The following is a 15,056-nucleotide window of genomic DNA, read 5'->3' on the forward strand; positions in this document are numbered from 1 at the left end:
ATTCACACCTGCCAAACTTTCCAAAAGGAAAAGTGCAGAACCATGTGGAAGGGCATCATATGTAGCAGCTTGCGTTGTCCCTACAGTCAACACCAGCCTTGTGTACAGGCACATATTTCATTTGACACAACATCATGATTTACACAGCAACAGTCAACAAACAGATATCACAGGTATAAAATTCAACAGAAAACTCATCATTACCATTTTCTGTGGCTGAATATAGGCAAAAAATATATTATCTTACCCAAACAATATGATGTACAGTGTAGATATCGCTGTCACCCACGTAAACCCTGATTGCTCGGATGGTGAAGCCATACTTTTTTCCTGAACTGTGAATTACTATTGGTTGATGAGGACTTGGAGCAGCAATCGATGAATCGCGGCTGGGAGATGAATCTCGGGAGGATGAAGGATCAGATGATAGGGAATGAGGGGACATAGGACTTCCCAAAGGAGAAACACCAAACATATCTGGAAAAAAAAAATCTGACTATTTAAAGCACATTCTGAGCACACACAAGTACAGACAAAGAACAGGGAACGTGCTTAATTTTACGACATTTTTATGTCAAAATTTATCACTGTCTTTGAATACTCTCCTCCTCCATCAGTGTTTATCCTACCTGTTTAACCAACAGTCAGATCTTAGAACTTCTTCCCCTGTAGTGTAAAGTGAATTTTTTAATGCAAGGGTTGCCTTGTTACATGTGTTTCCTTTTAGAAAGGAAATACATTCATTGCAAACTTTCAAAGAACAATTCCAGCCTCTTCCTAACAAATACTCATTTAAAAAAAAAAAACAAACCCGAGTTTGGTAGCAGATATTATTTGAAGAGTACACCCAAAACCATCCCCAAATCATCCAGCAATGATAAATAAAGCACTAGTTTGAATTTGGGGTTGTTTGGTTTGTGTTGGTTTGGGGTTTTATTTTGTTTCCGTTATATATACATATGGATAAAGACTAATGTAATTAAACCACATACTGGTATATAGGACAGTAACTCAGTGTTTATAACAAGGCCCCACTTCTACATTCTGCTACACCATGTCCGAGCACAAGAATTTCTTGCAACAGTACCAGTTACAGCTTCATTTTATTTCACTGTTTTGAGTCACTATGTGCTCATTATTGCGCAAATGTAAACACAACTGCAGCAGCATAAAACATACTCTGGTGACTGTAAGAGGGTGACAGCTCTGCAAAGGAATGCAACCCAGGTTTGGTGTTCCATGCCAAGCCATGTCATATGAGGGCAGATACGCTTTGACAGCGGAAGCACTACTCCCTGAATTCGAGTCACTGGAGTTTCCCAGAGATAAGTATCACTAGGCTAATACTGAAATCCCACAGAACAGCCAAGCCCCAAGGGCAGCTGTCACTGTCACCTTCTAGCTTGTTTCAGATCTTGAAACTTTCAGGTAGTTGTAGAGAGCAGTAAGGTCACCCCTGAGCCTTCTCTTCTCCAGACAAAACACCCATAGGTCCCTCAGCCGTTCCTCATTCCACTTGTGTTCCAGGTCCCTCACCAACTCTGTTGGTCTGCTCTGGACCCACTCCAGCTCCTCAATGTCTCTCCTGTAGTGAGGGGCCCAGAACTGAACCCAGGATTCGAGGTGCAGCCTCACCAGCGCCCAGTACAGGGTAATGATCACTGCCCTGGCCCTGTTGGCCACACTGCTGCTGATACAGGCCAGGATGCTGTTGGCCTTCTTGGCTGCCTGGACACAAGCTGGCTGATGCTCAGCTCCATCAATCAGCACCCCCAGGTCCTTTTCCACAGAGCAGCTTTCCAGACACTCTTCCCCAAGCCTGTAGTGTTGCATGGGGTTGTTGTAGTCTAAACCCAGGACCTGACACTTCTGGCACTTTGCCTTGTTGAATCTCATATCACTGGCCACAGCCCATCAATGCAGCCTGTCCTTCCACCACTGATGGCACTCACAACATGAAACACACTTCAACCAAGCTCACCTGCCTCGCCTGCCCCACACAAAGGTCACCCATTCCAGTTTAGTCCTCTGGAGCCAGTGTTCCAGCAGTATTCAGCCAGGTGAAAAAACATCCTTGAAAATGGCTGCAGCACAAGGGTGAGGTACCAAAGCTGGTTGTAAATTTGGCTGCTTAGGTGCTGGCTGCAGGCACAGCTTCTGGGAGCTCAGCAAGAGTGGCCTTGCCTTCTCACTCCACCTATGGCTCTGCCACCAGCCAGCTCCATGAAACTGGTTCCATGTGGTGCTGTCCAGATGAGGTGGTTTCCTCCAGAGCTAAAGACTGTACCCAATGTGAAATGGTCAACAAGGCCTACTCTAAGGAGTGATCTCAGGGACAACAGCCAGCAAATGTTGGTGCCACACCTCTGCAGCTCACGCCCAAAGACCTTGATCTGCTACTATGTGCCTTCATCTTTGACTAACCCCCCCCCCCCCCCCCCCCAGTTTTGTCTCATTTAAGAGCTTTAATACCCAGATCCCCCACACTCTGCCTTCTACTGTGCCTGGGATATGCCCTGTGACTCTCCGCTATATGACTCAAGTCAGGAATACTGGCTGTCTGTTGCTGTAGTTTACTTCATGGATAAATATGAATAAGGTAGTTTTTTTTGGACAGCAGGTATAGCTAATGTATAAGATTTTGGTTAATACAGATATGATGACAACATTTTAGGTGTAACTAAAGCTAAGTTTGTATTTTATAGAACAATGCTGAGATTAAACTGAAAGAAAGTAACTCAGTAACTGAAAGGAAGTAACTCGGTATGTATGATCTCTGAATTTAGTGATTCTTGCTTGACAACTTTCCCATAAGGAAAGGTGAAAGAACTACTAGAATACAAACTGATGACTAACTCTGGAGTGTTTCTTAGCTGTGTAACTACCTGTGTCTGTATCATGCTCTTGTGACAGCTAATCTTTCTGGCTTTCACCTTTCCTTATGGGAGAAGAGGAAGACCTACTAAGGCTGAAAGTGCTGCTGTAACAAACTGCTATTCTTGCAGCTCTATACAGCTAACTACTTAGAACTTAAGCTACATCCCTACTGTACGATGGGCCAAAGACTGAATCTTGCATCCTGCTGTGCACGTACACGTTTGAACACAAAGCAGTCACAATAAGCTGTATTTCTGCCTGTCAAAGAAGGTGCTTCAGCTGTAATGTGACCACTGTAACTCACTGACAAGACTGTACCATCCTAGTAACACATGTGAACAAGAGAAATAAAGTGACACAATTCATTCTGGCCTCTCCAAAACTTTGCATTTATGTCATACACCATTAGAAACGTAACAATTCAGACAAAAAAGATTTATCTCTACCTCCTGGGATCATGAGGGACAAAGCACTCGCAGAAAGGGACTTTGTGACTTTTCCAGAGATCTTCTTTTTCTCTGTGCTTTCTAATCGCTGGCGAGCCACGTGAGATGCAACTTCACTGGGTGGCTTTGAGGAGTTATCTCTACTGTCCACACTCTCAGTTCTTCCATTTATCTGATCTAAGTGCTCTGAAAAACTGCCAACTGTACAAAGAAGAAAGGACAAACACGTTGAGGGAAAACCGGGGGTCAGGGAGGAGAAATGGTACAACTGTGACAAAGGATTTTTTCTTTCAAGTTCATAAAACAACATTACAGAAATCTGAGTAATTTTTCTGCACTCAAGAATGAATAAATGTTAACAAAATGAATTGAAGCAACACTTTTTTGCAGCCACTGACGAAAAATGAAGCAAGTTTGGTATTTCTATATGCAGCACTCACCAACATCTATCTTCCACGTGAATTCCCCCTGAAGTAAATGAAAGGCCCTAATCCTGCATAAATTGCTATCAGCTTCACAAGTCTTCCAAAAATCATTAAAACACTGAGCATAATTTTATTTTTAATTATTATTATTTGCTTTTATTCTTTCGGTGGTTTTCTACCACAAAGCAGAAAGATACCTGGCACCACTAAACTCAGCATTACAACTACGTTGGTATTAGTCTATCATAGGTAACGAACTTCAATGACACTGAATGGAGGAACAACAGCAATGTTTCAAACAATGAAAAAAAAACATAAAAGCTAACACACCAAGGGTAGATTGCCTACTCAAAGACACAGCATAGAAATTCCTAGTATTAGTTTAAGGTCACTGAATGTCACATTGCAAATGGACCAGAAAAAAAAGAAATTATTCTTAAGAGTAACACAAGTGGACCACTTTATGTTATCACTGTGACTGCTATGCTAAGGCCAATGCTGTAACACATGCAGTGAGCAAGACCTGACAGCACAGTCAAGGTTTTCGCCAAGAGAAAGAGATGGAAATGGCTGCATAGCTGGGTGAGCATGAGGAAATTTATCTTTCCAGAAATGGAGAGGAGGAAGGGGAAGGAAAATGAAAACTACAAGGGAAAGCAGGAGTATGGGAATAGAAAGGGCTATCTTGAGAACACTCAGTGAGATACAAAAGAAAAGTAAGCTGAAGACAGGTAAATGTGTAGAGAAGGTAACTGGAATCTATTTATGGACAATAATGAAACTGATACAGGTCTAGATCTGTGTTAAGTATCAGGAGTTTCAAATAGTTATACAAAGCTCTTGTCCAAAAGAATAAATGAAGCAAGAAGGTAGGGCCCTGGAGCCTACCGAAACACACACAAATACTTCAGCTGGGAGGGGGATGCACAGAGCAAATAAAGAAGGAAGGAATGGTTTACAACACTTCCTTTTTTGACTCCTAATGACAAAAACGACTTCCACAAGTCAAAGACAATCCTACCAATTGTGAAAAGTGTGTGCCATCAAGATGTCTTAATAAAAACCACACAATGGTGTAGCATGGAGAACAGTAATACAGGTCCACTGCAGAATGCTAAAAAAAAAAAACAAACCAGGAACACCAACTTCAGAGAGGAAATATAAAAATAGTGCTTTAAGTGCTCAATGGATTTAAGACTCCTTTTCACCACAGAAGGATCCTGCAAAGGCTCAGTGGTCAAGTCACTTATTCACTTGCTGAGAAGCCCTCCAGACTCTGTGGGGTAACTCCATATGTTGGTGTTTCCAAAAATGTTGAAAATTTCATACATGTTTTCACAAGATTTTATTAGCTTGAGCCTAGAGCCCAAACCAGACCCCTCTTAGGATGGCTATTTTTTAAAGCAGTTCTGAAATACCTGACTTTAAATCCATGAATGTTACTCCTAAACAAAGACGGCCCATAATTGTTTCTAATGTCAAAAGAGACCCATTGTGGATTACCTGACAGCGTGGAGCTGCTGATCGTGCTTGCTGGAGTGGTTACTTCAGGTTCATCTTGCACTACTTCCTCACTTGCAAATACAGGCTTTTCGTGTTCCTCCCGGGGTCCTACTAAGCCAGCAGAATCACCCTGTTCTCCTTCAGCTGATATGGCCAACTTTGGAAGCAAACCAGAGCTGCAATGCTGCCTGCTACTCTCGGTGTCAGAGGAGATGGATGCAGATATTTGTTGTCTGCATTAAAAATAAACAAACATTCATGCAGTTATTGAGATAAGGAGGCCTGTCACCTGGCAAGCAGGACATGGACCACTTCCAGCATCTCCTTCTACTTACATTTCAGAATATTCTGAACTCCAGCTTAAAGATTCCACAGAAGGCAATGTCACACTTTTTGCTTTGTCTCCTGCATCTTCCTTTTCTTCACCTTGCGTTTGAGCAACTCGATCTATGCTACTAAAAACCTATTGCAGACAAAAAAAAAACAACAAATGAACAAAAACCCCAAGTCATTGCTGATGTATTTGACAGAAAAAGATATGCAGGAAAGCACATTTCAACAGTTTTGTGATTCTAAATGCTTACACAGTATTTCAGAGTGCAAACTTCAAGCTTCTTGCGCCTTTTAAAATTCCGAAGTTTGTACTCTTAAAATGCCCCCTATTTTGCTTTCTTCCTCCTCATGTACAGGATCATGAATAATATCTATTCTCATTAGAGATTTATAAGCCTTCTCGTCATTTCACTGTGTGAACCAAGAGAGTACAAACAAAATCCATAGCCTTGGGGTCTCTAAGACCCAGGATAACGCACATCTTTGATTAATTCACAACCATAAAACAAATCAAGGTAAAAAAAACCTTAACCCTAAGATACTTTGTATTTACTAGTCAGGTGTGGAAAACTGCAAGATTAATCTGAATTGACTTTGAAGTTAAGAAAAAATTACTTGGCTAAAGGATTTAGAGCAAATAAACTCTGATCACTGAAGTTTGTTGTTTGCTTAGCTAACAAACAGCATACACAAATTGTCATCTGTATATTCTACAGCCTGAGAGGCACAGCTAGAGATGCAATGACATAATGACATTAACAAACCAAACTATTACAGTGGTATAGAACTTTGAAAAGGTCAGAAGTTCACAGAATCACAAAATGAGGTTGGAAGGATCTCTACCAGGTCATATTGCCCAACCCCTCTGTGCACAACCAAGGTCAACTTGGAGCTGGTTGCTCTGGCCAATATCCAAATGGTTTCTGAAGGAAATGGTTTTCCAAGGATGAAGACTCCACAACCTAGCTGGACAACTTATGCCGGTACTTGATTAGCCTCACAAGTGTTTCCTTGTCTTCAGACAGGACTTCCTGCGTTTCAGTTTGTGCCCACTGCCCCTTATCCAAGTTGTCCCCAGAGAGACTGTGTCATTTACCAATATCTGATTCTGAAACATACCAAGTCAAAATGAGGAGTCTACACCAAATGAGGATAACTGCATCCATGATTACTGTCTCAGCTCTTTCATGTTATCACAGATACAATATGTATGTGGTGCTGCAAAGCCAGCACAAAATCCACCAATTCTTTAAAACATAACCCAGGACAAACAAGATACAAATGCAGACTTTCCAAATACCTTTAAACAGTCCCTAAAGAGAGTTAAAGAAATGTTTTTGAATAGAAAGCTTTTGAAAATCACTGCTGGATGCTATGTTAAGACTAGAAGCACACTCATTAGGTATTCCATTATTTTCTGCCAATTTACCCTTCTGAGCATGTCCACTCTTTTCCTACTGGCATCCCTTATCCAGCAATAATTGGACCTCATCTCAACTACTCAAGTATACTACCCCTTGGACAGTCAGTTTTACTTTCAATTCCTAGCATTCAAATCAGTCCCTCAAATCCACATCTCTCCATGACCAAACCTCAAGATAACCACTACTTTGCTTTTTCTTTTCAGTCTAATGTAATTTGATTAATAGCTACTGTAGGCTACTACTGTAATCTTTGTTATGCCATCACCTGCCAGATACACAGGACACAACTGGAGCAACATTCAAACTGCATACAAGGAAATCAATGTAATGAACATGTATAAGCATTTAACAGAACAGTTCTCCTAAAATTTCTCCTATGCTATTATAAATTTGCTACAGAAATATAACAACCTATTACATCCTTAAGGATTCAAGAGATAATTTCCTATAGAATCCTTCCATGTTTTGACTTAACAGTATTTGTTTAATTTTTGCTCAGTTCCAGTTGGCATTTCTTGAAGAAACAATGCCCTAAGTCTTCCAGATTGTTTCCAAACTCTCTAGAAGTAGCAAAATGTTTATCTAAACAACACACAGTAATAATACAGTAATTTTTACTTACTTTTGAAAATCTGTGTGAACATGAAGAAAACTGTCTCATCTCCAAATTAAAATCTTCATCATTAGTATCATCTTCTTCCTCAGTTTCCATATGTTGGTATTTGTCAGAACGAGCTATAGTAGACAACAGAAATAAAGTATGTGAATTTATCATAAAGAAGGGGTACCAAGCTTAGTATTAACTGAAAAGAGTAATTTTATTCCCAAGATTATTATTGCTGAAATGTCAAACAACCAGTGAAACTGCAAGCTGCCAGTGGTTCTGATGAAGGACATTTTCAAAGCAGTAAGCAAAAGTCAAAGGCAATGATTAACTTAAACAAGGTGTTCTTCGCAGGTTTTTTTATGCCATCAAACACCTACTGTCAAAATAACTTGTGTCATCTTCAGACTCCAATTGTGGAATAAATTCTGCTTTCTGCCTCAGCAGGCTATTCCAGTCAAGGCTCCTGAAGAACTGATGCCGCTTTACTTCATATGTACCACCTGGGGGAGCCAGAGAAAAACACTGAGCAAATGATACCGCATCCTCTGACATTATTCACCTAAACAAACCCCTGGCCAAAAAATGGAAATCATCACGGAAAGCCTTAGTCCTTAGGCAGAAACATCTACTAGCCATTTCCATTAATCTAAACCTATCAGAGCACCTCCTCTTCTCTGTTTTGTTGTGGCCGTTTCTTTAGTAACACTGCACTGCTTTTATCATCTTCCCCCTTTTAACGTTACTGTTTTTCTGGATATACTGATTATGATCTCTCAGTGACAATTCAGTCAGAAGCACAATATGAAGTAATCATAAAAATGTAAGTAAGTGTATCAGATGAGTAAGCATAAGTTAGAAAGTAATGAAAATGATTCTTAATAGGAAATACCCTATAATTTATCTTCTTATAGATTACTCCCTTCTTGCTATACAATCAAACTAGTTTCAGGTCAAGAAGCAACCATAACAACAGAATGAAATACTGGAATTTTTGTCCTGGGGGACTGGGTGAGTATATTATTAACAAGCATTACTCAAACCCTAAAAACTGAAAGGAAACCCGCAGCAGCAAGAATTACTGCCAACTGGATTGTACAGGGTTCATGTGCCACAGTTTTGGTGGTGGAGGGCTGCAGGGGTGGCTTCTGTGAGAAGATGCCAGATATTTCCCCCATGTCCGACAGAGCCAATGCCAGCCAGACCCAGGATGAACCTACCACTGGCCAAGCCCAAGCCCATCAGTGACACTGGTAGTGCCCCTGTGATAACACATTCACAAAAGAGTAAAAAAAACTGCTGCACAACAGCATAGAGAGGAGAGAGAACATGAGCAAGCAGCAACTCTGGAAGACACCTAGGTCACTGAAAGAGGGGAGGAAGATGCTCCCGGCAGAGGAGCAGAGATTCCCCTGCAACCTGTAGTGCAGCCCATGGTGAGGCAGGCTGTGCCCCTGCAGAACATGGACGTCCATCGTGGATGACATATCCTCCTGCAGCCCAGGGAGGCCCATGCTGGAGCAGATCTCCACCTGCAGCCCCCGGAGGACCCCACACCAGAGCAGGAGGATGCCTGAAGGAGGCTGTAACTCTGTGAGAAGCCCCTGCTGGAGCAGGCTCCTGGCAGGAGCTGGGACTCCATGGAAGGGACTCACACTGGAGCAGTTTGTGAATAACTGCAGCCCATGGGAAGGACTTACACTGGTAAAGTTGGTAGAGGCCTGTCTCCTGTGTAGGGATCCCACACTGGAATGTGGGAGTATGAGGAGGAATGAGCAGCAGAGACATGTAATCAACTGACTGCAATTCCAATTCCCCGTGCCTCTATGCCACTTGCAAGGAGAAGGCAAAGAAACTGGGAGTGAAGTTGAGCCCAGGAAGAAGAGAGGGGTGGAAGGAAGGTGTTTCTAGGTTTGTTCTTATTTTTCATTATCGTAATCATTTAGCTGGCAATAAACTAAACTAGCTTCCCCAAGCCAGGTCTGTTTTGCCTGTGACGTTAACTGCTGAGTGATCTCTCCCTGTCCTTATCTCGATCCAGAAATCTTTAAATGCATTTTCATCCCTGTCCAGTTGAGGAAGGAGGAGTGATAGAGCAGTCTGGCGGGCACCTGGTGGCCAGCCAAGATCAATCCACTACAATGATACAGCATTCATTATGCCAAAGCCAAGTCAGCAGAGAGCCACTGAAAAAGTCTCAAGTCTCCAGGATTGGTCTCCAACTGAGACTCAAGATTTCTAAGTTGCTTCTTCGCTTTTCTGACTGCAGCAGGGAAAAAGTAAACAATCCCAAATATTCCTGAGCGAAACCAAAATCACATCTCATTGAAAGTCACTAGCTAAGGAGTGAACATTTCTCTTAAGCACAGCAATGGGATATTACACCTTAACTGTGTAATTCTCGATTGGTATCAGACACCTCAAACCCTAAGAGGTCCTTTTTCTGCAATTTTCCTTCTTCAAAACAAGCATAGTATCCATCTCTCTTCCTTCAACTTAACTATGCCACTCAGGTCTCCTGAGCAAATACACAATTAGGATTTTCACAGGGCTATGCAGCTAGCTAATACATATTAGACAGATATCGCTGTTATTTGAAATGCATGGTGGAGAATGGGATAAACAGTGCTGTTTTTCCAGAGCCCCTATGGGACCTGTCACATTGCAGTCTCTGTTCTTGAAGTTGTTCCTAACATTAAAAAAACCCCAAACTTTGTTGTGGCTTCTAAACACCCCTCTGTGCTTCAGAGAAATGGCTGCCCAATTTCCTTCTTCAGGCTGTCAGCTCTCGAGAGACCACAAACAGTTTAAAGAAATCAGCCACTGCACAGATGTTCCATGTGCTGGCACTGACCATCACAGTAGTTAAGACAGCCTCATTCTAGCCAATTCACTTTCTCAACCTGCTGTAGCAAGACAGGCAGAATTTGCAATCTACTTCTGACCAGCCTCTCACAGGGAGGCTCACAGCCTTGAATTAACACTCTGTTTACCAGGAAAAAGCTTCTTGGCAATGAAACAATAATGCCTGAAAGGAGTATACGTCAAAGAAAGGAATGGAATTAGTTGCGGCTCTTTATTTTGCTTTTGGTAGCCATGCCCTTTGTAACAGATGAAGCAGGCAGCAACAAGAGAAGCTGACTAGGACAAGATATCTGCTTCACTCTTGTTCAACTCAGGGAGAAATCAGACTTTAGTGGATGTCACTTATTCCTGATCATCAGCTACAGATCCTGTTCATACAGATCCCAGACTCTCAGACAGCAAAGGACATGCAGTTCCCTCATCTCAAGTCATGCTGTCATGTCCCAAAGGAAGATCTATCATGTGGGACCACATCAATAGTACTTGGGGTCTGGGTTTTATACACATGTACCCCCCCAGGTGAAAGTGGTAAGGCCAGTTATAAACTGATTTCTAAAGCTCCTGTTTATGTTAGCCCTAAAAATACAGAGCATAATCTGAACACTGGACTCAAGTTTTGCCAGCAATTTTCCAAGTACTCTCATGCTGATTCAACCTGCCACTCAGTTTCTTTAGCATCCCCATGGATTTCCATTCATGGCATACAGTGTTCACCATAAACGAGACTACACCTTTACATTCAGGCTCTTTTGCACAGGAAGTCTTTTTTGCTGTGTTTATGTAGTGCTTTGGCCAGTGGAATGGCTGCCAATGAGAGGGGATTCCATACATTAACACTTCAAAAAATCATGTGCAATATTCTTCAGTAGTGCCTCCCATCCAATTCCCAGAAAAATCCTGTTCCATCAACTAACAAATTCTATTACATAAATGTACAACGTTTTCATTAGCCTAAGCAGGCTCAATGGTCCTAATACCACATGCTCATTCCATTTTAAGAGGTTCTTCTCTCAAAATGGAAAGAGCATAGCACTGAATGACCACAGGGGAATAAGGTGACAGCTTGTGTTCCCACTGATACCCATTTACTTCCTTAACATTCACACTCAGGGTTTTGTTCTTTTTCATGCAAGACGGTAGTGCTTGCTGAATTACAAGACCTTTCACAATACAACTTCAGACAGTCATTTCTGAACAATTAGTTAGAGTACCCATAATCCACCCTAAAGCCTGGAGGAACTAATCTGCCAGGCTAAGATACTTCTGCAAAAGAAAGCATTAGCTGTGTATTGATTCCTCTTCTCTACTTCTGTTATTTAATGCTGTATCCATGAAAGAACACTATCCAACAGCTAACTGGGTCTTTGAAAAATTTATGGTTTATGTAGACAATTAAGAGAAGAGTAATTGCAAATGACCACATATATGTAAACTTCAAAAAAAGGACAGTCATCATCTGCTATCATGGCATGTTGTTATGCCACTTGTCCTGACAGTTATTTCCCGAGCAAAACAAATAGATGAACAAAAGCTTGCAATGCCGAATACACAACCCATTTCCAGCACACTAACAATATAAAACAGGGCCTCCTAACCTGTTCCCAGTCTTTCCAACGGATTCTGCCTGAGCAGCAGGGTAATCAGATCCTGGGCTTCTGGAGGTGGTGCTTCGTCCTTTTCAGGCCACTCAATTTCATCTAGCAAAACAGAAAGTTGTGTGTTACTACTGAAGTCTGATCCCAACATTTAGCAGAAACTCTGAGAGCTCTCATAGCAAGCTATCAGTAAAGTTGAGTTTAAGCCACTTTTCAAGTTGTTCTCTGTTGCATACCAGTTACTTCTGATTTTCCTACTCTCTATACAAACTCCATAAACATGCTGTTTATGAGAACATATGTTCCCATTTTCCTCAGAAGTATCCTTTCACCCAAAACTGTGTTTAACAACAGAATAAAGGAATGCTTGGCTCATGGAAAACTACTGCAAAATATGAGCAAAATTTGTATGCTGTCCCTTCTCCCTGGCCACCCCACCCAAATCATGCTTTAAATTTTAGTTCTGTTCCATGGAAATTGCTGTGAAGGACATAGCTGACCTGGCCTAGCAGCCACTGCTCACATCTGCAATCTTTCTTTTCTAATGCTAGCAGACTTCCATGACTAATGGCCAAGGTATTGGGCTCTGCTCTGGAAAGATACATGCCAATGGAGCGTTCTTGCAAGTGCTGCATACTTGCACCACACTCTACTGACTCTTCTACCACTAAGGCTTTTGCACTTCATAGCAAGTTGGACCTAAATCATGCAACCAAGATATTAAGCCCTGCAGTATTCAGGTAAGGCTGACAAAAAAAAAAAAAAAAAAAAATCTGCCAAATTTTCATTTAAATTAAGCAATGGAAAAATGTGCCAGTTTCTATAAGAACATGAACTTTTAAACAATCTTACACAGCAAGTTTCGTCTGATTTCTATCAGAAGCTGCCTCCAAGAATGTAATATACTGCGGGTTTAGACAAAACTTTGCAGAATTTTCTGAAGAGGTAAAAGGATTTTGGCATCAGAGAAACTGAATGCTCAAAAACCAGAGAAGACCGTTACAGATTTTTTCATTGTATAATCAGACCAAGTTTAATTGCTGTATTTCAGAGTTTAAGGAAAGGTACTGAAATAAGAGGCATAAATGTTTCTGATAGTACTATTTTTAACATTTTGTTTTAATTAACATTTTAAGCATCTAGATTTATTTATACTGAGGCCTGCCATAGCTGTACTTATACAGACTGGGGGCAGGGAAGGCAACTGCAATGAAGAAAGAGCAAGGCATAATATGAGGGAACAAGATTTTAAAGTAGATTATAGAATTTCACCCACAAAAACTGAATAAAAATCCAGCCTATGGATTGGGTTCCTTAACACAGCTTTTACAGTTGAATACCCTTGTACCATGTATTTTAGCATGTATTTTAGTATTTATACCCTTGGACCATATATTTTAGCATGGGAAACTTATCCAACAAAAGAATTGTCCTGCAGATGCTGCAAGAATGGTTTCAGAAGGTAAAGATATTTTAAATAACAGAAACTGACAAGTCAGTATCAAAAGAAGAAACTAAGCTGACCCACAGGCTTGGAGACCCAGGGGAAAAGATCAGATTTACAAACTTACACTTCTACAATTTCTGGAAGATAAAATGGACACATTCAAACAGATAAGGTTATTCACATAAGTATCAGCTAGATTGTAACACTTGATAATTTGTTTTCCAAAATTTAAAATTACTGTCACATGCAAAATAAAGTCTAAAGTGCAAATGTTGTCATTAATTTTAGACTATTCCCTCCCCTTCTCCCAGCCAGAGAGCATAAAGATAAAAACACATGCGCACATGTCTGGAAATGCAATAAAAACATGAGTTATTTTCATGATTGCCTGCCTACAGCTTCCACTGCAGTTTGAATTTGATTTGGAAAATAAAGCATGAATATGCATTGCAGCCATGAGGCATTCAGAACAAAGCCAGCATTTGCTGCTTGCGTTAATTAAACAGTTGATTCTCCTTGCCGCTCAAGGCTTGGCGAATCATATCAGAAAATAACATGGTTATAAATCCATGAACAGCTAGGATGCTGTATAAAGAGGTCATGTACTAGAGGCAACACACAAATCCATTTCATTACAGTTTACAAGCAAGTTTGGCTTTCAGCTTCACATATGGAGGAAAGCAAGATGATGACAGCGTATTCTTAAGTACAAAAGGGGCTTTGCTGTATTCTCAGTATCTCAGAGTATGACACCAGAGGTATGGTCAGTTTTGTTTCTGTTGGGCTTTCTGGTTGTTGTTTGGGCTGTTTTTTTGACAGCTGTTTTGGTTTGCTGTTTGGGGGTTTTGTCTTAGCTACTGGACATTTTAAGCAGACTATAAAACAGACTGGGAAATAGTAAGAGATGCCGTTCTGTTAAACTCTTGGCATAAATAGAGGCCTTCTATATGTATGCATCTGGGAAATTTATGGAAACAGCAGGCAGGATAGTAAACAATTCTGTTTAATTATCATTCAGTTTTGCCATAAGCCACATAACAATACTTAGGGTCAGCTTGCAGGTTAAGAACTAAAGGGTTATTGAATTTTAAATGGAAGAAGAACAGCTGCTACAGAAATAACACTGCACTACAACAATCACCAATGAAATCATTTGCAATCTGTGAACTGAATTTGTTTCCTTCTCTTTCCCATTATTTATTATTTGTGAGACATTTGTTTTAGGGTTTTATTACATCTTTGTTAATTTCTTCATTGTGCCATGAGGCATGTTCCCATTTATGCAAATTTATTTTAACTGTATATTTTCTCCGCTAAAGACTCAAATCACTGTGCCACAGCGGCACTACTTTTCTACTAATACGGCTTTTCTTTACTAAACAATGCAGCTTAACAAGTACGTTTCCGCATCTCTGTACTTAGCAACAATATACTGTAAACTTAGCTTTTAAACCAAATTTAGTCTTACCGCTTTGACAGCAACCTGCTAATACAATAACACAATAGCGGTGGGGCTTTTGAGCAAAACCAGCTTAAA

At 40.8% G+C, this 15,056-nt stretch overlaps 1 protein-coding gene across 7 annotated transcripts in view; it reads right to left on the minus strand.

Annotated features, from left to right (window-relative positions):
• MAST4 (microtubule associated serine/threonine kinase family member 4) overlaps positions 1–15,056 on the minus strand; it is a 272,976-nt gene that overhangs the window by 12,178 nt on the left and 245,742 nt on the right. For all 7 annotated transcript variants that reach the window (XM_057405475.1, XM_057405474.1, XM_057405476.1 and 4 more), the window contains 7 exons: positions 12,073–12,174; positions 7,993–8,115; positions 7,631–7,743; positions 5,587–5,714; positions 5,252–5,484; positions 3,324–3,524; positions 248–477 (listed from right to left, as the gene is read on the minus strand). In XM_057405475.1, coding sequence (XP_057261458.1) covers positions 248–477; positions 3,324–3,524; positions 5,252–5,484; positions 5,587–5,714; positions 7,631–7,743; positions 7,993–8,115; positions 12,073–12,174 — 1,130 coding nt within the window. The remainder of the gene's footprint in view (positions 1–247; positions 478–3,323; positions 3,525–5,251; positions 5,485–5,586; positions 5,715–7,630; positions 7,744–7,992; positions 8,116–12,072; positions 12,175–15,056) is intronic.

The sequence above is a fragment of the Pezoporus wallicus genome, unplaced genomic scaffold (genome assembly GCF_028554395.1).
Source record: "Pezoporus wallicus isolate ANWC-B61680 ecotype Strahan unplaced genomic scaffold, APGP_CSIRO_Pwel_v1 scaffold_2696, whole genome shotgun sequence".
Classification (NCBI taxonomy): domain Eukaryota; kingdom Metazoa; phylum Chordata; class Aves; order Psittaciformes; family Psittacidae; genus Pezoporus; species Pezoporus wallicus.